Source organism: Stomoxys calcitrans, chromosome 4, assembly GCF_963082655.1.
Source record: "Stomoxys calcitrans chromosome 4, idStoCalc2.1, whole genome shotgun sequence".
Taxonomy (NCBI): domain Eukaryota; kingdom Metazoa; phylum Arthropoda; class Insecta; order Diptera; family Muscidae; genus Stomoxys; species Stomoxys calcitrans.
Window position 1 is genome coordinate 100,396,041 of NC_081555.1, and position 23,178 is coordinate 100,419,218.

The 23,178-nt window shown below is 37.7% G+C and overlaps 1 protein-coding gene across 4 annotated transcripts in view; it reads left to right on the forward strand.

The window, feature by feature from the left end:
• LOC106083224 (mucin-12) overlaps positions 1 to 23,178 on the forward strand; it is a 111,388-nt gene that overhangs the window by 17,293 nt on the left and 70,917 nt on the right. For all 4 annotated transcript variants that reach the window (XM_059367942.1, XM_059367944.1, XM_059367941.1 and 1 more), the window contains 4 exons: positions 490 to 2,124; positions 2,212 to 2,982; positions 11,625 to 11,666; positions 11,756 to 11,782. In XM_059367942.1, the coding sequence (XP_059223925.1) occupies positions 490 to 2,124; positions 2,212 to 2,982; positions 11,625 to 11,666; positions 11,756 to 11,782 (2,475 nt within the window). The remainder of the gene's footprint in view (positions 1 to 489; positions 2,125 to 2,211; positions 2,983 to 11,624; positions 11,667 to 11,755; positions 11,783 to 23,178) is intronic.

The window sequence follows — 23,178 nt, forward strand, 5'->3', positions numbered from 1 at the left end:
TATTAAAAAAAGTGTTGCTTTTGTTTTGCACGACACTGTATGTTTATGGAAAGCAAACGATTTTGTGTGTAGAGAGAAACAGCTGATTTAGATAAATAAAAGGAATCAACGGCATACGTTCAAGTCGTTGTAAGTTTGAAGTGGTTATTGTTTATTGTCCAAATGTACTAGCATTACTCCGCTGCCATGCATATTTGTGTCAACAATGACAAACAATTTTTGGTATAAAACGAAGACTACCATTTACGCTTACGATAGTAGACGCCCAAAGTAAAGTGCTACTACAAAAGTAGCTGTTTAAGTTAATACCACAATTAAATCATTTATTATCTAATCTGAAAAAGTAAAATAAATAGCACTTTTAATTTCATTACTCAACAAATGTTTTAATTCAATTTTGTTTTCTCTTCTCTTTTTCATGCTTTCCGCCTTCTCTGGTGGTTTCCCTTGATGCGCCCCCCGCATGCTCTACCGATGCCATGACAATAGTTTGCAATAAAATTGGGCCAAAAACGTAAAGAGAAGCGATTATCAGCGCTGGAAGAGCTGACATGTACGTATAGCATTGAAGAAATAAAAATGCCAAAGATCATAGATACAGGACAGCCGCATCCAATAAGGAGCAGCGGCGGTGGCGTTGGTAGTGGCGTAGGAGGTGCTGGAAATATTGTTGGCAGCGGCATTGGAAATGCTGCTAGTCTTGGTGCTACAGCGGCGGGAGTTGTTAGTGGACTGGGATCCTTAAATCTTAATCATAATAATAATAATAATAGCAACAACAACAACAACAACCATCAGCAGCATCTACATAAAGATAATAGCAGCAGCAACAACAACAACAGCGGCAGTAATCATCTGAAGGATAATAACAGTATTCGTATACCCACAATGAATGCCAACAACCATCCAATGATGATGGTTAATAGCAATAATAATAACAACAACAACAATGGCAGCAGCGGCAATAACAATAACACCAACACGACCAACAACAACAATGCTAGTGGTAACAATTTAAGTGTCTCCACAGATGTTAATATGACATCCTTAATGGGAACAGCAGCAGCGCCAACAGGCCCAACAAACCAAGCGTCAGATGGCAATGCCATTGTTTCGATGAAATCATCATCTTTGTCAGGAAGTTCTGCACCTACACCTCCTATTCCAATGGAAACAATGCCCTGGAAGGATACCCAACAAACTTCCCCCTTTAACGCCCATAATGGCGCGTTTGTCCCTGGTAGTGTGGTGGGAGCACAAACAGGAATCATGGGTATCAATAGTGGTGGCGTTCCAACGTCAGGTTCGGCGACAGGTATGCCGCATGGCCTAAGTAATGAGGGTAAAATAAGTGGGGGTATTCCCGTTCGAGGCGAGAATGGTAATGAAAGCAGTATTATGATGGATACATGTGATGGTTCAACGGCAGCGGCGGCAACGACAACAACGTCGGCGTTAACTACAGGAGCAGCTATGGGCACAGCCACATCTATTGCACACACAACAACGTTGGCGGTCCAAGGTCCAACGCATTTGGTGGGATCCTTTGTCGGTGCCACACTTTCCACTCCACTACCAAATTCCAACGCAACAAATTCCTCATCGCCTTCGCCTATGGATACGATGACGACGACGGCGGCGTTGGCATCAACAGCGACTTCAAAAGTCAACAACAACACAAATGAAAAATGCACAAATCCATTGCCCGCACAGTCCACATCTCCCATGGTCACGCAAACGCCATCTCCTGCCACGAGCACAATAGCTGTCCTAACGACAAATGCGTCTACAATAGCCGGGCAAGCGACAAATGCTATGCTATCCTCCTCGCTTGCCTTGGCGGGTGGCAGCAGCAGCAACATTGGCATAGATAAATTACCTGCCTCGCAACAACATCAAATCATGCAACAGCAGCAGCTTCAAACCTCCTTGGCAATGCAAACCATGCCATCAACTATGAATGCTACTACTACACCTCCTACTACCATTACTACTCCATTGACGCAGGGTTCAAGTGATAATTACAAATCAAATAGTATACACCCACATCCTGGTTTAGGACCACCTTCCTTTAAATCAATGTCTTCGTTGGCAGGAAGTTGCATACCACCAGGAGCATTTAATGTAAGTACTCAAATTATTTTCGTGTTCCTTTTTAAATAATGCTCTTGTTTTTCTCTCTCCACCCTACCCCACCTACGCTGTATTTAGAAATCAAACGCACATTTAATGGATCAAAAGATGCACAATAATAGTAATAATGATTTTATAAATATGGCAACTTCCTCTGCTGCTAATGCCGTTACGGCAGGAAGTGTTGTGTCCAGTGGTGGAGCTGGTGTTGGTGTCGGTTTACCGCCTAATCAACAGCAACCGCCATCACAACAACAACAGCCACCTAACTCGGCAGCATCGGCGTCTTCGCCAGCCATAACACCATCAACTACCACAGGAGCTATGGGCATAGCAAATCAAAAAGATTTACAACATCTTCATCATCATCATCATCATCATCAGGGTGGACCAATTGGTCCGCCTGGAGCACCAATACCACATCCCTCGCATCTGCAGCACCATTTACATCCGCTTCATGCAGTAGCGGGAGGGCCACAAGGGCCGCCAGGAGCGTCTTCAAATATGAGTGCAATAATTAGTGGCCTCTCATCTAAACATCAACCTCCACCACCAACACCACACCAAATGCAACAGCATCATCATCCTTCACAGTTGCAGCAGCAACAGCAACATGCTCTGCAGCATCAACACCAAATGCAACAGCAGCAACTGCAGCATCAGCAACACCATCAACAGCAGCAGCTACAGCATCAGCAACATCATCATCCTCTTCATCACCATCATCCACCACCCCCCCAACAACAACACCAACAACCTATGCAGCATCAGCAACTTCAATCTCACAAGGATATGCTTGCTGTTGGTGGCAGTAACAGCAGCAGCGATCACAAGGATCGTTTAAGTGATGTAAGTGTTGGGAGATACATATATAAGGGTAAAAGTTTATCATATGTGATGATAGATCGTCCCCTATACCGATTTGGCCAGGTTCAATTTTATACTCTGTTTTAGTTGCAGAGCGTAGCGTATGGCTAAAACACCATTCTGGTCCCTATAAGAGCATAGATTGTACCAGTGTCTTGCAGATCCGGTATTTTAGTCTGCAATGTGATGGCATTTCCGAGTGATAAAAACCATCAAAAAATCTATCCTGGAATGTCGCCATGTAGTCGACAAGTGTATGAAATATTGTCGGTATATCATTCTTGGTTCTCAATTCCCTAAACTACAGTCGATAAATGTGTTGCTGTGACAATCTGTGATATTGCAGCCTTCTTTGTCTGGACTTTCCTGGCAGATACTCCCATCTGAGTTTTGAAATTTTCTGCATATACATTCCTTTGATACTTTTTTCGAGAAACCAATCCCACGTTCCTTTTGCAGACACTTACATATATATCTTAAACAGAATTTTTGGCAATTTCCACAGAAACTCCCATCTGAGACTTGTAAGCACCTCTTAATGAAATGCATATCGACTATTCAATATTGTTAACTTATGTTGAATGTAGGCCACCGTAGGGCAGAGGTTAGCATGTTCGCCTATGACGTTGAATGCCTGTAGGGCAGTGGTTAGCATGTTCGCCTATGACGTTAAATGCCTGGGTTCGAATCCTGGCGAGAGCATCAGAAAAATGTTCAACGGTGGTATTTCCCTCCTAATGCAGGCAACATTTGTGAGGTACTATGCCATATAAAAACTTCTCTCCAAAGAAGTGTCGCACTGCGACGCGCCGTTCGATCTCGGCTATAAAAAGGAGGTCCCTTATCATTGAGCTTAAACTTGAATCGGACTGCACTCATTGATATGGGAGAAGTTTGCCGGTGTTCCTTAGTGGTATGTTCATGGGCAAAATTTGCATTTTTGTATAGCGTCACTCTGGCTTAATATCTGAATTGAAATCTTTATGGCCTTGAAAAACGTTAAAAAAATATATAACTCTCCGGCACTTTATTCACAATCGGCTACACATAAACGAACAAAAATTTTAACGATAGGCTCGTATAAAATTTTGGAATTAGCTATCCCAGAAAACCGGGCTTCTATGTCTATGTTGTAAGGCACATTGCTTTATCGTTATATGGTGCCTTATGTTGAACAGACACCCATATATGCATATGCGTTTATTGCTTTCTTGCACTCATCTTAGTGAACACCAATTCATTGAAGGCCACGTTATAGTCGAAGAATATGTAGTGCATGATCGACTTTATTTTGAATTCTGCTGTTCAGGTCGTATGCCACCGTAGCGCAGAGGTAGGCGTGTCCACCTATGACGCTGAAAGCCTGGGGTTCGAATCCTGGCGTGAACATCTAAAAAGATTTTTCAGCGGTGGTTATCCCCTCCTAATGCAGGTGATACTCTACCATTTGGTATGGCAGTCTTGTAAAAAAAAAACTTCTCCACAAAGATGTGCCGCACTGTGGCATGTCGTCGAACTCGGCTTTTAAAAAGGAGGCCCCTTAGCATTGAGCTTAAACTTGAATCTGATAGCACTCATTGATATGTGAGAAGTTTGCCTACCCCTGTCCCTTAATGGAATGTTCATGGGCAAATTTACATTTCCAGGTTAATTTGGGCGATAGAATCTCTTAGAATATGAATCAAAGACTCCATCATTTCCAAATTATTGATTTCGTAGAGGGGATTATCTCTAAGGTTCTCTCATTGACGTTTATCTACGCTTCAGAAAAGGGGTGTTACATGATGGCACTTAGGTCCACATTTCAACCCATTGCTCTTCTGCAATGCGGCCAACATTAATAAGTACTCAGTACAACTCTTGTAAATTTTTAGGTATATAACCTATGTTAGTTTAGGTTAGGTTAGATAGTGACCATGATTGTCACAAACTGCCATTATAACTTAACCTAACAAACTTCTATGTATTTCCCTCTGCACTTGATAGTTACCCAGAGTAGTCCTCCTCTGGTTTTTTTTTCTAAACCAATTTCTAAGTATCCTCAACAATAAAACGATCCAATCATTCAATACATTTGCCTGTTTGCACTTTGCTGAAAGCATCTTCAATATACATATTACGTATTATATGTGAATTAACTTGGTTTGTCCTTTGTAACATCCCTGCTACCATTCACAATAGTACTCTACTTTAATACTTTAATTGGCTGTGACAGAATATTTGTTCCACTAGCCGAACGTAGAATAGCGTTCCAAGCGCCTCGATCTTCTGCGCTCATTTTAAAATCTCTGACACCAAGTTTCGAGGTGTCTCCCACAACATAATCTTTCCATCGGGCTTTTGGTCTTCCCGGTTTGCGTGTAACACCGTGTTTGCCTTCAAAAGGCTTCTTGGCTGGAGCTTCTTCATCCATTCTGACAACATGACCTAGCCAACGAAGCCGTTGTATTTTGATGCGTGTAACTATGCTATCGTCGTCATACAGCTCATGCAGCTCGTGGTTCATACGTCGCCTATATTCTCCGTTAACGCAAACTGGTCCATATATTTTACGAAGAATCTTTCTCTCGAATACTCCAAGCACTGCCTCATCTGCTTTCACAAGTACCCATGCTTCAGAACCATATAACAGCACGGGTAGTATCAGTGTCATGTAAAGTGTAGTCTTCGTCTGTCGAGAGGTGGCCTTGTTTCTAAACTGCTTACTTAGTCCAAAGTAGCATCTGTTTGGCAGTATTATTCTTCGCATTCACAATAGTACAAAACAGTTTTCCCTCCATAAAATCAACTGATTTTGATATTCAAGCGAACAAAAGACTTTTGTTTGAGTGATACATTTCGCAGTAAAACAGTTTGTAGAGTACAAACAAAACATTGTATTAATCTTATTAATCGAGAAAGCTCACAGATGGTTTGTACTATATAGACTAAGGGGCCTTTAAATAACCAATGGCCACCCTGTCCTTTGAACCGGAACGAGCTTGTTCACCTACAGCAGCTTGACGAGGATCGCTACCTCCACATGATGATTTCTGAGAATGGCACGATCCGCATTGTTTGGGTACCAGGAGCAGGGGAGAACAAAAGAGAAGATGATTTGGCCGTGAAGGCCAGAGGACTGTCATCAGTAAGCCCTACCGGGCGAAGCAATCCGAGTTGAGGGTAGGACAACGAATATCCTGTAGGGAGATCCGGATTGTGAGAAGACGAGGCTAATTCTGAAAGGAAGTAAGAAGAAGATCGAAATGGATTTCAGTTTCATTACGACACAAATAGCACTACAACCGCCCTTATCAGAATAGGTGCTGCAAGTTGTAGTATGTGAAGGGCATGTTTAGGATATGTGTGGGTCATGTGGGGAAGATGATGAAACATTAAAGCACTGCTTGGCTTCGCGGCTAACACACTCTGGCTCTTGGGCGGAGACACAATACCAGCCTAGAACCAACTTAGGGTCGTGAGAAGCAAGGAATTCCTAATCTAGAATTTTCGAGCTTATTTTTAGTATTTTTGTGCGCACAACAAGCCGATCACTGGCTTAGGTGTATGTCCGTAGTAACCCAACGTAACTTAACCTACATATTTGTATTATACTTTTACTCCTAATGTCTAAGCGATCTGTAGGGTTGTTGATATACATTTCCACACATAGTCACTATCGTTTTGTCGCGTTAACAAATGTTTTTCCTTTGCTTGATGCCTGCACAAAGTGTTTATTGTGAAATATTTCATTGCCACACTATTTCATTGCCAGTTTTTGACTTTAAATGTTTCTCCAAATCAAGTGAAACTGAATATATTGTAATCAGCTGATCAATTAATCTTACCTTTAAATGTGACTTGTTATTAAATACATATTTTCCAGCTTCCAATCACAATAGAGTTTATCCTAATCACAATGAAAAGAAAAATCAATTAACAAATTTTTAAGATAGTAAAAACGTTTTGGATGATACCGTGGTACATGATAGCTTTGTATATCCCTTATTTCTTATTAGAACGATTGCGATACAAAAACCAACAATTTGTTGCTCTTAGTTAAAGCAATTGCATTAGCATTGTTTTAATGTGTTTGGTATATAAAAGGCTTTATGTTTACTAGCGTTTATTGATGAATTGTCAATTTTATTGATTTCCTTTTTTTATAGTCTTTAGGCAGCAGAGCTGTTAGTATTGCAAAGAGATTATCACACCTAATAAAAAAAATTAAACTGTCAAATACCTACCTTATCATATGCACTTTTTTCAAATGTGCTGTTTATTGAATTGACAATTTAATTAAGTGTTTTCAAAAGAAATTGGCTGCTTGTATTTAAAACGAGTTAAGAACGATTTTATTATTACATTATAATTGTTGAGCCCCAAACATATATATAAAAATACATATGTATGTATATTTATTCTCCATTTTTTACTGATTTAATTAATTAGGAGTGTTATTTTGATAAGTGACTGGCTGGCTACGAAGCTAAATGGTAATAATAATAATTTGTTAATTCACAACCATTTTTTAAATGAACAAAGATAATATGCAGCAATTGGCGGGTTAATGCAAAAGGCATTTAAAAACACATAATTAAAAATTTGGCATAGGAGCCACTTGTTGCAAAGGTCTCATATCGATAAACTTAAGCAGCACTAATCGATATGAGATAAGTTTTCGGTCTTGCCAGTTTCTGGGAAAACCGTAATTTGGGTAAAATGCATCTCCATTGCGTTTCCTGGTCTATTTTCCTGGCAATTAATTTTGTTTGCTTTAGTGAACAACGATCCCTTTTACATGTTGGGGTTGCTCGGAGGAAATTCATCAACAACGTGGAAACAGTAGCCCCACAAATTATACAAACTGGCGAATTTAAATACCAACCAATTTTATTTGAACTTAATTGACAATGTTTAGGTGACTTATGTTGAAACATTAGGCCAAAAAAACGCATATGTGATCGAGTGCGCTTTCGTATCGTATCGTATGGATGTTGTGTCACTTGTATATAAATGTTTACGTTGAAGTTTTTTTAAGTAATAATCGATTTAAGCAATCGCGTTCCTAAATTTCAAAAATTCAGTTAATATGTACATAATTAACAATAGAGAGATTTCTAATAATTTTACCCGTTCTAGTATGCGGTGATTCGGCTCCAGCATTCGCAACACTACAAACGGATATTCACTATTGTGAATGACTATACAACAGCTGTAGGGAAATTCGGTTTATATTTACATATGCCATTATCAATGTTGTTACCGTAAAGCAAACACACATCAAAGCAATGTAATTGCATTTAAAGAACTGTGTTTTCTATATGGAAAACGGGTTTCTTATCTAGTGGGTATCTTGTTTCTTCTACTGAAAATAATTATTTCTATTTTATTTAGATGGATTTATGTTTAAACCACTTTCGGCAGCCCTGAAAGATAAGGTGAAATATGTGGGTCATGGCTATATTCTAAAGTAGTGGAGACAGCACACTTTTTGTCGTTATACGTCTCCTAGTAAGTTGGTTATTAAAAAACTTTTTGCTTCATACTAGCGTCTTGAGCTTCCAGTCCCTTCATTAATGGCATCGGTTTCATTTTGAGGCACTCTTAGTATTAATGTATGCCTGGTAAGGTTAAAGGACACCCGCCTGTCTCGGAGACTTCTAGTCTTAAAAACCAATAGGTCACCCAATTTTATCTGAACTAAATCGACAGTGTTTAAGTGACTTATGCTGAAACATCAGCATTTGCAACACTACAAAGGGATTTTCACCATTGTGAATGACTATACAACAGCTGTAGGAAAATTTGGTTCCTATTTACATATGCCATTATCAATCCGGTACGTACAACCGGCTGCCCTGGAGACAGCAGACTCCCTTGAGAAATCTCTCTACTTAGCCATCTGTGTAGTTTAAGAGATTCCAAAAACGTTCTTACTGTAATATTAATGTCTAGAGCTTCCTGCCCCTTCAACATCAAAATCGGTTTTATGTTAGGTTAAAGGACACCGGCCTGGCAACCGCAATTGCCAACCGTTTCACTCGGAGGCCTCTAGTCCATTGCATTCGTCCTCATTGAAATAGGAGAGATGAGAGAGACGATAACCATTATAAAAAAATATGAATAGAAATTAAATTAAGTCGGCATAGAGATCGAAAGTAGTCTCACCGACTAGATGGGCGCCCCGTCAGTCATCCAAGACCTATGCAGAAGTCCAGAATGACTCGGGGATCGAAAGACTATAGAGAGTTCAGTGAAGACAAGAGTTGTTCACCCATAATCCTTCGCCTTCTCTCCGTCATCGCGGGGCACTGGGACAGCAGATGCTCAACCGTCTTCCACTTCCCCATTCCACGAGCTCATCGCCATCGCTCATCAGTGGCCTCACATTGCGGTGGTCGGTCAGGACTTCCACCAACAATCCAAGGTCACGCATTCCCACTGCAGCCTACAACGCCAGGTACCCACCATCCCAAACAGCCAACATCGGCGTCGCACTCCCAGAGTCCATCCACGATCAAACCTGGCCAGCTCGCTAACCGCTTCGTTTCCGCCAACCCTTGTGGCCCGGAATCCACCGCAATGTGACAGCAACCTCCAAATATCCGAGATGCTCCTTGCATATCCCAACAAGCCTCGACCTCGGGTGACTTGCAATCTCTCCGTCGTCAGGTCACTGTTGCTGTTATTAGATTAAAGGACTACATGCCCTTCCCCTGTCACACGTAAACGGAATAAAGATGGTGTACTTTGCATTGCTCAATCCAAAGAACCTATTTCTCACGATTGCTGAATCAAAGCAATGTCTACCGAGGAGTTAGAGAGTGCAAGAAGTTCGCTCGAGGCTGTCATGGAGTGGTGCAGATTAATCTGCACACGTGACCCGCTTCCTCATTCGAACCCCTTTTTGGCTTTGGAAGCCGTACAAGTTATGATACCATTGTATATTAATTGAAAGCGAGAGAGAACTCTATTTAGTCGACTATGTCATGAAGGGCTGTTGGGTTGGACTAGCCCTTGATATATGCATGTTGTTGAATTTTCTCCCTGAAAAATGTTTCTATCAAAATGCAAATTTGCCCATGAACATTTCATTAAGAAACAGGGGCAAACTTCTCACATATAAATGAGTATTGTCCGATTCAAGTTTAAGCTCAATGATAATGGGCCTCTTTTTTTTACAGCCGAGTCCGAACGACGTGCCGTAGTGCAACACCTCTTTGTTGAGAAGTTTTTACGTGGCTGTCATACCAAATATTGTAGTACAGTACCTCACAAATATCCCAGCATAAGAAGGGGATAACTGAAACCGCTGAAAATTGTTTCTGATGTTCTTGCCATAGTTCAAACCTAGGCGTTCAGCGTCATATGCGGATAGGCCGAAAATCGTTGCTATCTTGTTCGGTTTTTCTGCCCTCAGAATAAAAATGACTTGGATCTCTCCAACCCACAGATATATGGTAAAACAACAACAACATGCTGATACAAGGAAAGCCAGTGTGGCAGTTTGTTGAACAAAGCATGTAATTTCACCGATAATGATTTGTATGGTCCTGGTGATTTAAAAGAAATAACCCTTTTATAGAAGAATCTCATCGAACTCTTTTTTTATTCTTTACTCAACCTTCAAGATGTCACAGCCCTGTGACGTCCTTGTGAGTTTTGTTCTATTAAAGAGTCGTTTGGATCACCATGGCAGTCGCTTATTATCCTTTTTTAGGGATATCTTAAGCCCTAAAAAGGGGTAGTTCATAATACATCTATGTGTCAAAGCTAGAGGACGATAAAGCTCTGGGGGTCTACATTGAGGACCCAGAGACTGCGCTCTGTATCCGGCTGCCTGACAAAAATACAGTTCTGCGTTCTACGGGGGTACGAACCATGGAAAAGGAGGCTAAAGGGGAAGCGCAGAATAGGTGCGCCTAGTAGCAACGTGTGAGCATGGAGAAGATAATGAGACATTGAAACATTTCCTACATCAATGGTCGGCTTTCGCGGGTAATAGGCTGCGACCCTTAGATGGGGATACGATCCAGATTTAAACGAACGTAGAATTTTAAGGGAATTTGTGAGTAGCACGGAATTCCTGACAGATGTTTGAAGTTACTTTTTGGTATTTGTAGCGCCGTAGGCCGATTGCCACTATATCCATGGCGGAATTTGGGCCATAATTGCATTATAATTCGTTAATTGCTTTCTTTTTTCAACTTTCAACTTTTTAAGAGTTCCTGTTTAAACTATTTTTGTAATTTATTGTGGTTTTCATGAGAATTTTCTAATCTTAATAATTGCTCTAAATTCAAACATCATTATCATCGTGTGGGATTTCGCAAGAACTATATATGCAAAAAAAAATTCTACCGCATACGTCATGGGGTATGTCTAACGAACCTCACACCGATTTGAATTACCACCGGCAAAGGGGTAATACAGATTATATTTCCCCAAATACCGCAATTAGTAGATTAAAATCTACGCTCTGGCTCTAAAATGCCTTTTCCTCCATAAAAATCATAAAATCGTTTTAATTATTATTGCTACTATATTATATGCTTATATAATCTAATCTTTCGTTTTTTTCTATGTTTTTGTTGTGCTTTTTTTTTTTTTGTTTTCGTCTACTTCAACTTCAACAACCCCAGGCAAACAGTAGAGTTAACAATATTGGAAAAGGATTTAATATCGTAAGTACAAATCGATTTATAACCCTCTGGGGGCGACGGCGGCTTTATCAATACTAACTTTGAATTTTTCCCGTTTTTCGCTTTTTCAGTGTGATAGCGGCAATGATGAAAATAAGGTATGTGTTTTTTTCTGCCTATTATTCATAATTCTTTTGTTTGTGGTGTATTTCTTTTCAACTTTCAACGAATTATCTAAATTATGTTTTGATAAATGTGATGGGTGAATATAGGCAAAAGATCAAGTGTCTTAAGCAATGGCCTAACAATGGGCTTTTCTTGTTGGGGGATTTTGGGACTTGAAAATGTAGCCACATGTGTAGCTGATAAATATTTTTGTCTTAGTTATTGTGTGATGATGATGGTTATCGTTTAAATTATGAAATACGATCGAGCAATGTGGTAAAATTTATAATCGTTCAATGATTGATTGGCTCCATTTACAATCGTTGGCAAAATGGATTTAAATCGTAATGTTTTTCTTTTCGAATAGCAGTCAAATGTACGCCAAAAGATTTATGGTTATTTTTTTTTCAAGTTATAACATGTTTGACACAATTTTGAATAAATTATCTATCTCATCCTAAGAGATAACATATTATTACATAAGGAACATATCAAATACTCCTTATTAAATAAATTAAATGTGATACTAGATTGATCAGTAAATGGTGTATGCAAATTGCCCATGAAAATTCAAATAAGGAACAGGGGCAAACTTCACATAGATTCAATTTTAAGCTCAATGATATGGGGTCTTCTTTTAATAGCCGAGTCCGAACGGCGTGCCGCAGTGCGACACCTCTTTGGAGATAAGTTTTTACATGGCAAAGTACATCATAAAAATCGCCACCATTAGGAGGGAATAAACACAGCTGAAATGTTTTTATAATGTTCTCGCCAGGATGTTCTGATGTTCAGAGTCATAGACGGTGGCCTCAATTAGGATGGTGTTTAATCGACCTTTATTTTAGCAAAGGCATACAATATGTGCGAATTTTGAATATCAGAATAAGATGTCGCCTTCTTTTACTTTATATGGAACAAAATTATCCTTTGAATATTTATTTATTGTTGGCAATAAAAGAGCTCTTAATGAAATACCATGCTATAAAAATAGTATGTGTATATCGCTCAAGCAACAGTATAAAAATATAAAAGCCTTATCTGAATCCCATATGATATATATTGGTGTATGAATTCGCCCAGATATTTGGATATCAAATTCGTATTCTACTCCCAAATACCTTTATTTGAGCCCCATATTGCGATGGTTAGTAAAAAACTGCTGTTTGTGGGGTATTTTGGGAAAGGGGTAGACCCCAGAAAATTGGTCCCGAAATTGGGTATCAATTATTGATCTTGATCATATCAGATTCATGGTCTACTCCCATATACCTTTCATTTGAGCCCCATTTTTCCATAGTCGGCAAACATGACTGGTTTGGGGGGTGTTTTGGGGGATGGGGTGGCCACTCAGTAACTTGGCTTTGAAAATATATATCAGATTGGTCTTCTACTGTAAAAAACCTCTTATTTGAGACTCATATTGCAATGGTCAGCGAATACTTCCTATTTGGGTGGTGTTATGGGGGTGGGGTGGCCCCATAGACACTTTTGTCGAATATTGATATCTGATTTGTGCTTTACTTCAAAGACCTTTTACTTGAGACCCATATTGCTATGGTCCTAAATTTGTCCTTTGGGGGATGTTCTCGGAGATGGACGGTCCCCAAACACTTAGTCCCACGTAAGATTCGTAAGATGTGATAGTGTTTACCCTCTCTGCCTCTCAATGAGTCTCTGCTCCATACCGCTGGTTGTCCGCGACTGCCGTTGCAGCTACACCGTATGGAACATTCCACTATCCGCAAACTGTGGACGCGCCCGGTAGATCGCAGCAAAGCTTCTTGTGACAGCAAAGAACACCACACAAATCGGACCTCCATGTTCTAGCCTCTGTGGTGCTCACAGCTATCCCGTGCCGCAAATAAAACCTAGCTGCGTGTTAAGGGAGATCTGTACAAGGAATCCCAAAACAGGTACAAAAGCGTGGTTAAGAGAACCTCATGACTGATTCGGTAGGTGAATTCAACGAGTTTCCAGGTTTCACAAGGGTGTTCTCCTAAGACGCGAAAACATATGGGTGGTGAATTTGTTTGAGCCCTACAAGTCAACGGGACCGGATGGTATACTTCCTGTTTGCCATACAGAAAGGACCGTATGCCATACGGTCCACTTCCTTAGAACTACAGGCCATACAGCTTCTCACCCTTCGTTTTAAAGACTATGGCAAGACTTCTTGACGAGGATTCTCAGGTCCATCGAGGAGCAAAGAGTGCAGGTCGTCTACGAATATGATGTCGTCTACTTTTTCTCTACTATTACGAACCTCGTTTAGAAGGGGCTTGGCTAATGGGCTTGGCATAAACCCCAGAAAGACGTTGCCGATGCTTTTCCCCAGAGACGAAGGCTGAAGGTTTTTGTGGGGCCTGTGCTGGATGGGGTAGAGCTGGCGCTTTCTTTGGATGCCGAAAACCTAGACTGGAGAAGGTATGTCGAGGAAAGAGTCGAAAGGATACTGTATGCGCTCTACTATCCCAACTCGATAGAAAGAATATGGTGGTTTAAGGCAGTGGTTCGGCTGATTTTCACCTAAATATGACATAACCCAAAATCGTGTGACATAACCTAAAAATCTAAGCAAACCTGATTTTTTTCGTGAAAATTGTTAAATTCGTGAGAAAGGTGCTTTAATCATAAATTTGTGTAGTTTTCATATGTTAGTTTCATTTGTATCATACAACATGTACAATTATACATGTGCTAAATTTATCATGTCATAAGACACCTACATACCGTGTAATAGAGCCTTTAAGCGACTTTTAAAGCATCACGAAATATTCTATTGTGAATTATTTCTGGACAAATGGTGGTTGTGATCATTCACAAACTCACATAGTTCGCAGCCTTATAGAACTTTTCTAAGAAATGGTTTACCCTTTAGGCAGCTGTAAAGGAGTCGCCAATGTAGACATAACAAAACCAGGAATGAAATGAAAAGAAAATCGTGCATTCAAAACAGACACAAATATCGTTATGATTGTATATTTTAAAACAGTAGCAGGCAATTACACTATTGCACATATTTGTGTACGTTTACAAGAGCATAAGCTCGTGGGCTTGGAAATATTACCCACACTAGTACATGTGCCCAACGCTGTTTTAAAGGAATTGATGGTGGTTACATCCCTTGGATTAGCAAATAGGCTTGGTCTTGAATTTAATGCTAAAACAAGTTAATTCAATCTTTCTAAATACCATTTGTTGAATTACATATTTTATATTTTTTTTGTTTCGTTACAAATATCAATAAAAAACGTAGAACTGACCTTCGTTAATGATTAATTAATTAATTTTAAATGCAGGCTGTTTAATATACCATTCTAGTTGTTAACGTTTATAAATTATATCCAATTTCCTAAGTATTGACTTGTTAGGTTTTGTGTAACTAATAATTTATACAAATTGACGTTATCGATCTAGTGCGAGTAAATTATAATCACATTTTATAGTTTATAGCATGTTTTAAGTAGACTTGTTATTATTTAATTTAAATGAGATTAATTTTGTTGTTGAGGAGAATATGAAATAAGCTAAAGGGGTATTCATTCACATTGGAAATTCCATTAGAGGTATTAAGGCATTTAAAATAGATAAAGCTTAGTTATCGGCAATAAAAGGAGGTCACCATTCGGAACCGGCAATAAGAAAGGAGGTCCTTATACCAATAAGCTTAAACTTGTATAGGACAACACTAATTGATATGAGAGAGGCATCCTGCTGGAATGTTCACGGACAAATTTGGAATTTGCACACACGTTTTATGATCAATTTAATCTATAGCATTCCTAAATCTAAGTAATTCTCGAAATATTGATTTTCGATTGAAATATTTCGAACGATTTTGTTCGTTCACATTTTTATATGAAAGAGTAATTAGCTTAAGTTTTTCTTATTTTGTTTACCCTTCGTAGGCAATATATTTTTTTTTATTCACGATAATTATGTTCAATTGGCCATTTGTCCTTTTAAAAGCAAATTTCAAAATGTGGGAGGTCTATTGTGAACTTTGTCTCATAGAACTCTTTAGAGCCAATTATTAGATATTCACAATAGAGTTATTACAAAGAGCTCAAACATTTATACACACTTTGAGTTTAAGAGCTTCATATAATTCCTTACATTAGCTGTGTTTTATTTTAGTACTATTTAGTGCAGTGCGTTGAAATTTGTATGAAAATTACATCTATACAGAACAACGAAGTTCTGGATAAGTTATGCAGAACATCTGTCGTCAGAATTGCCATGATATGTTTTTTACATATTAATACTATATGGTTTTCGTCTTATGACACGTCGAATTTAGCTATGGATAAAGTTGCACACATAGTGTCATACGAATGAAACTAACACATGAAAGTCACTTTTCGAAATAGCACTGTTATTTTTTCGATTAGAGCGGTGCTCTATTCCTTCTGAAAAAAAAAAAACATAAAGAAATCAGCTGTTTTTGTTGTCAGTTGAATGAAAGCAAATTTGTGTGAATTACAACTTTGTAATTTAAATAGCTTTTTCACAACTTTGACAATTTGTAGCCATAGAAAATTAGCTTTTGCTTACATTTTCAGTTATATAATAAAAATAACATTTAAGTGTAATAGCAAAAATTATAAATAGTATGTAAATAGGCAATTTTGACACACATTATGAAATACCAAAGATACATAAAAATTGACATGTCATAAGACAAGTCTTACAACACCTTGTGGTGGCGACCCGCAGAAATCCTCTATTGTGAATGGAATCTTAACAAATTTTATTTGACTTTTTGCAAATTTGAATATGAATGTGTTCACCTTTTTTCTCGTATTGTTCTGACAGGTTGGCAAATGGCGTTGCCACCTCATGGCAAGCAAACAGACTTGCACTGGAAGCATTTTTTGCGTTCTATTTTTGCCCTTCACGGCTTGTCTATCTAGTACTAAAATGAAACACAGCAATATTGTTTTTGGTCTCGGCTGGCGATTAATCATTCCTCTGCTTAAGACTCTTATGACATATAAAATTTAGCACATGTAGTTTTACATGTCGTGTGATACAATCGAAACTAACATATAAAAATCACTTTTCATAATGGCACATGTAATTTTTTTTCGATTAGAGCGTGCTCTATTCCTTCTGTTAAAAACATAAAGAAATCAGCTGTTTTTGTTATCAGTCGAATGAAATTTGACCCAAATTAAATTGTTTTTACAAATTTATAATTTAACCAGCATTCTCACTACAAATCTCGCAAAAAAATCAGCTTTTGCTCAAATTTTTAGGTTATGTCATACGAAAATAACACAGGTGTGTTAGCAAAAATGATGAATCGCATGTAAATTGAAAATTTTGACAAACATTTGCAATTACATGTGATTACAAAAAGTAACATGTCATAAGACATCTACGTGCCGTGTTATAGCGCCTTTATTTGTTTCTGGCATTGTATCTACGGACTTTGGGAAATTTTTAATATCATTAATAATTTGTTGTAATGAAAATAACAAATTTGTTTTTGTTGTGGCCATATGTATTTTCTTGTGGATGTGGCGATTGTCGTCAAGCTCCTGTAGGTCAGCAAGCTCGTTCCTGTTCAAAAGACCGATCGCCATGGGAACAAGGTGGCCATTTGACATTAAAGTGCGCCAATAACACGCCTTGTCATATCGATCATCAAAGGCACTCAGTATGTATGCAAGAGCCATTGCCGCCCGGCCTCTCACTGAGATTCTCCGCAGCTATTCCATATGGAGCATTCCACTATCCGCAACCTGTGGTCCCGGCACGGGATTGCTGTGAGCACCACAATGGCTGGAACATTGAGGTCCGGCGTTGAGGCGGACGAATATGATGCATCGATGTATACGAATATTCCAACTACAAAATCTAATGTGAATAAACGGCTAAACATTACAAAGCAAAAACACATTTTCTGTCTAAAGGGTTTTTTTTTGCTTTTCTATATGCAATAGAAGCAGACTACCTACCTTATGATCTGCAGCCGGAAAATATCCGATTGCTAAACATAATTTTTATTGATAGTTCGTCATAGCCATATTTTATTAAAACGTAGATGCTGAACGCCTGGGTTCAAATCCTGGGGGGAACACAAATACTGATGCTCGATATGACAAAGCAAGTTATTGGCGCCTTTAAATAACCAATGGCCACCTTGTTCCCGCTTGCTCACACAGGAGCTTGACGAGGATCGCCAACTGCACATGAAAATGTGGCTACAACAACAGCAAACTGTGGACGCGCCCGGTAGCTCGCAGATAAGCTTCTCGTGACAGCGATGAACACAACACACAAATCAGTCACCAAAGTTCCCAGCCGTGTGGTACTGAAAGCTATCCCGTGTCGGCAACAAATTTGTATTTATATTAAATTAATCGCTGTATACACAAATTTTGTGCCATGAAAATTCACATAATTAAAAGTTTTTAAATCTTGTTGTATGTGATATCATAAATGGGCAATTCCAATGTAACGGTTGTTAAATTTTTACTAAAATATACGAATGTATCTTCTGAACAAATATATTTAAAAGTTTCATTTTATATGAACTTTGTGCAAGGCCTATGGGGACCGACCTCCATATAAACAATCTCGAGCTTGTGAAACGCTTATTTTTCATCCGATCAGGCCGAAATTGATTACAATGATTTCTAATAGACCCCTGGGTACCCAGACAGAATATTAGTTTTATCGGACCATATCTGGATATAGGTGCCAAGCATGGGTATTGAGATCATAAAAGGTATATTTTTTTGTCTGATTAAATTGTAGGATAAAATTGTATCAGATCTTTTTACTATCTTGGGAAATATGGTTTAGATGTGATGATAGTTAGATATATTTATGTTAGTATGAAGTTATGGTGACCTATCTCTTGATCGAAGTTGTAATAATCGATACCATCATTGAAAGGATTCTACCATTTTTGAGAAACATTGATGCCAATCCGACCTATGACCATGAAAAGCGAGCATTCTTGGGACTTTTTACTGAAATCAATGCTTTCAGTCCTAAAGGTACCATTAGGTATTAATTTATATAGAATTTTTTAATTTTAAGTTTTTGAGTAAGGGGGTTAGTTTTAGTGGAAGAGAGAGAAAGAGAAAATAAAGTGCTTTAAATTTCCATGTTGTTGCAATGAAACCAAGTTTGGGTATCATCTGATTTGCATATGAGAAACAGTCTTATTGGCGAAAAGCAATACTGATATCTTATTCAAAGTCAAAGCCACTTCATTATCACTTCTTGCTAAGCATATTCCCAATTTTGTTCAATTATTCATCTCTATCATCATTATATTTTCAATAAATATCTTAATTTTTTTCAATAACTGGAATAATGATCATCCACGCCAATTTGTTTGGGTTTTGGTCAGTTCAAATTTGCTGACTTTCTCTTAAGCAAAAAAAACAAAAACAAAACAAAACACCTCATGTAGACGAGTCAAGAAACTAATATTGAAAAACATAAACAACTTAACAACATGCAAAATGGCATAACTTCTCCTTCACTGCTGTTCCTCTCACCTTTTTGCTTTACTAAAAACAACTATCAATCTTTGCTTACTTGGTCGTCACTACTAAAATCTAGTCGGTGTTAGGTCGAACTCTTGGCTCAGAGTTTCAGGTTCAGATAGACAGACACGACTGTTAAATATCACACACACTATTTGCGGCAACAACAAGAACATTATTACTGCCGAAAAAGCAACACTTTAAAAAAGCCATAAAAATCGAAAACACTACAATTATGATAAACGATTATAGTGAGGTTGTGCCTTAAGTTACCGCAACATGCAAACTGCTTGGGGATGTTCGAGGGTCGTATGATAAATAATAAATTTTCATTCACAAATGGAGTGCTGCTCGAAGCTGTACTTAAAAAAGAAAATGTAAAATCAAATTCTATTTATTAGATGACAAATGTGTGTAACTGAAAATGCGTTAGTGTGTACCTATTACCACGTAATTTGAACTAAAAAATATATTAATGGGTTTGTTTGCGACGTTTCTACGAATATGATGTATCGATATGTCATTCCAACTACAAAATCTAATGTGAATTAACAGCTAAACATTACAAAGCAAAAACACATTTTCTGTCTAAAGGGTTTTTTTTGCTTTTCTATATGCAATAGAAGCAGACTACCTACCTTATGATCTGCAGCCAGAAAATATCCGATTGCTAAACATAATTTTTATTGATAGTTCGTCATAGCCATATTTTATTAAAACGTAGATGCTGAACGCCTGGGTTCAAAACCTGGCGGGAACATTAGAAAAAATTTTGTGCGGTGGTTATCCACTCCAAATGCTGGTGACATTTGCACTAAATAAATTATTATTTAAATCAATTAGGTACATTTGAACAAATAGAATCCTTTCTTGTTGTGCGAACCACATCAACACTGGCTTTATGGTGCATCCAGTTATTTACTCGCTCGTTGCTGTAGTTTTGTCCGTTTGGCGGGATCTACCCATAATCATTCATAGTCAAAGAGCACAATTTCTACGACGCAACATTAAAATGGAAGATATGCTACACATCAGCTTCTCAATTGCTCTCCATAATATAACCCTCCCTCGTAACGACAAATCATGTTGTTGCGTACAGCCATATACCAGTAAATCAAAGAGAAACGTGGCGCGCAAACCTGTTTATTTAAATCGTTTTCTAATTTATTGGCCAAATTACGGACATTATTAGTATTCACCAATTATTTATTTATTTTGTGTTTTGTATTGTGTGTGTGTATTTTTTCATGTTCCTTATCAACTATGCCATCAATAGCTCTAATAGTCTTCATAATATGGTCAATAATTCATTCATGTTGTTGTATTAGATTATTGGCATTATTGTAGTTGTTACTATTAGTAGTGTAGTCGTCGTTGTCGATGGATGTTGCCATTAGTAAGTTATTACAGAAATTGATTTGACTATCATCATTATCACAACATCCATCGATGATGAACAGTAGGTGGTATTCAAATTAACACAAAACTGCCCTAAGGCGGGAAGAAGATAAGACGGACAGACACATTCAGACACAACAACCATAATGATGATGGTGGTGATGTCGATGTGTCCATTTCAATGGCTGTTGTGTGTAGTTTTTTATTGTTATTTAATGTTGTTAACAAATATACAAATGATTTGAAAGAGTTAATCTTTCCGTCTGATCTGTCCATCCATCCGACTGACTGTCTGTCGGTTCATCATAGTCAAATGTAGTATATTTAATGGTGCGCCATATAGCATAGAGCATAAAGTTTCTCATAGATGGACTTAACCCTTAAACTTTGCTAGTCGAGCAAAGTGACTAGCGTGCCTCATGTGAATTTGAAGTTTTCAGTGTTGCCACTTTAATATTTCACAACATATTTGTAAGTGCCAATGTTTTTGTTAAGACTGTATGTGTGAGATGGTCTCTTGAAATTTTTACAAAATTAATTAAATAGTTTTCCCAGCTTTTCTAGCGTAAAACCAGAAGAAAACATTATTTTTAAAATGAAAGCAAAAAAAAGCATTTGTTACTGTCTTTACATAAAGGTATACCCTATTCTAACTGCTCTGTTATGAGATATTTATTATTCACAATAGTGTAATATGATTCACAATAAAGTAGTACGAATGCTTATAGGTTTAAATCTTGTTTTTAGGGAAAGTTGCTTAAAAAGAATAGTTTCCGATGAAGCTGTTTCCAACTTGTCCACTTCATATATGTCTTAGAATCTCGAGCGACTCGAGTCCTTACGACGAAAGACTTATCGAATGAAGGTAAAAGTAAGGTAACAGGAAGACGACTTATAAAAGCAGCTGCCATGAGAGTTTTGTAGTTCACAATAGTGTGTTACGATTCACCTGAAGTTAATGTTTAATTTAATTCGTATGAACCATGTTCAAGGAAAAGTTGCTTAAGCAATGTGTACTTTTCTTTGATCAGCGTTTTGAATGGGGCGTGTTGATATCCTTGTCATATATGTATGTTTTACATCATTCCCTTTAAGCCGCTCGGGAGTTTGGAGTACTTACGGTAAGAGACTGGTCCGTATATAGTCGAAATAAAATAGAAATGATTGATTGCCTTGCATGGCTGGCACGAAATTGTTGCGATTAACAATAATGTGTTTTAATTCATGTAACAGCTGCCATGTAATTGTGTCATTCACAATAGTGTGTTATAATTCACAAGAGACAAAGGTTGAATACTAATCTATATCAATCTTGCTTAAATGCCGGTTCGTAGTTATAACGAAAGTGTTATTATTCACAATAGTATGATAACATTCACCATAGTTTATTATAATTCACAAGAGAAAAAGGTTGAGTGCTAATCCATATCAATCTTGTTAAAAAGCCGGTTCGAAGTTCTAACGAAATTTTCGTTGCCATTAGAAAAGGATGGACATATCTTAATCAACATTTGTGGTTATTTCTGTGGTACGGGGTGAGATTCGAAAAATTTTTTCGGCTTCATTGAAAGAAAAGTAATGCTTTGAAATTTGTTTACTTTAATTTGCCAACTTTAGTTGTTGTTGTTTTCGTTGTGTTTTTTTATGTAAAAAAAGCACAAAATGGCAACAATGGTTGTCAAACACGCATACCCAGTCCCGCAACGACTATTTGATCATTTTATTATCCCATAGAGCTCCAGAGCCACCATTTATATCAGCACATAGCGCATAGCACCATCAAAAGTATCCCATTAAAAATCTATTATGTTTCTTTTAATTAATCATAAAAACAAAAACCCCAAATGATTTGATTTTCTCTATACACAACTACAACTATAATACAACAACAGCATAGCATATGTTAGCAATGGTGTGGATTGGTTTTGAAGTTGGTAAAGCAATCATAGCCAATTGTCAACTATTTATCAAAGCCTTTTGATCGTTAAACGTTTTAAATTTAAACATTTAACAATATGTATAAGTGTGTGTGTGTGTGTGTGTTTGTATGTTTTTAATGAATAGTTTTAATGCTTGGATTGGGATTGTTATTTTCTATTGATGGAGTGTTGATTGTTTCAAATATGTGTGTCTCCATTTTCTAATCGCTGCATTATGCTGGTATAATAAAAAGTTAATCCACTTGGGAAGAAATAGCTTGAATATGTTTTTTTTTGTAAGGGTAACATATAATGATTGGACAAGTGGAATGCAATAAATACTTAATAAAGTTAAATATAGTCGTAACGGATTGATGAACGACTGATGCGAAGGTTATATCAGTGTGATAACATCTGAAATGGAGAAAAACTATTTTAATGTTAGAAGATAAAAATTTGATAAAAAAAATAAACTTTGATATGGGAAAATTTCATCAGCCTCAATACGTTGTGTTGTAACTTTCGCTTCAAAAATTCGATCAAATTGTTGCTTATACATCT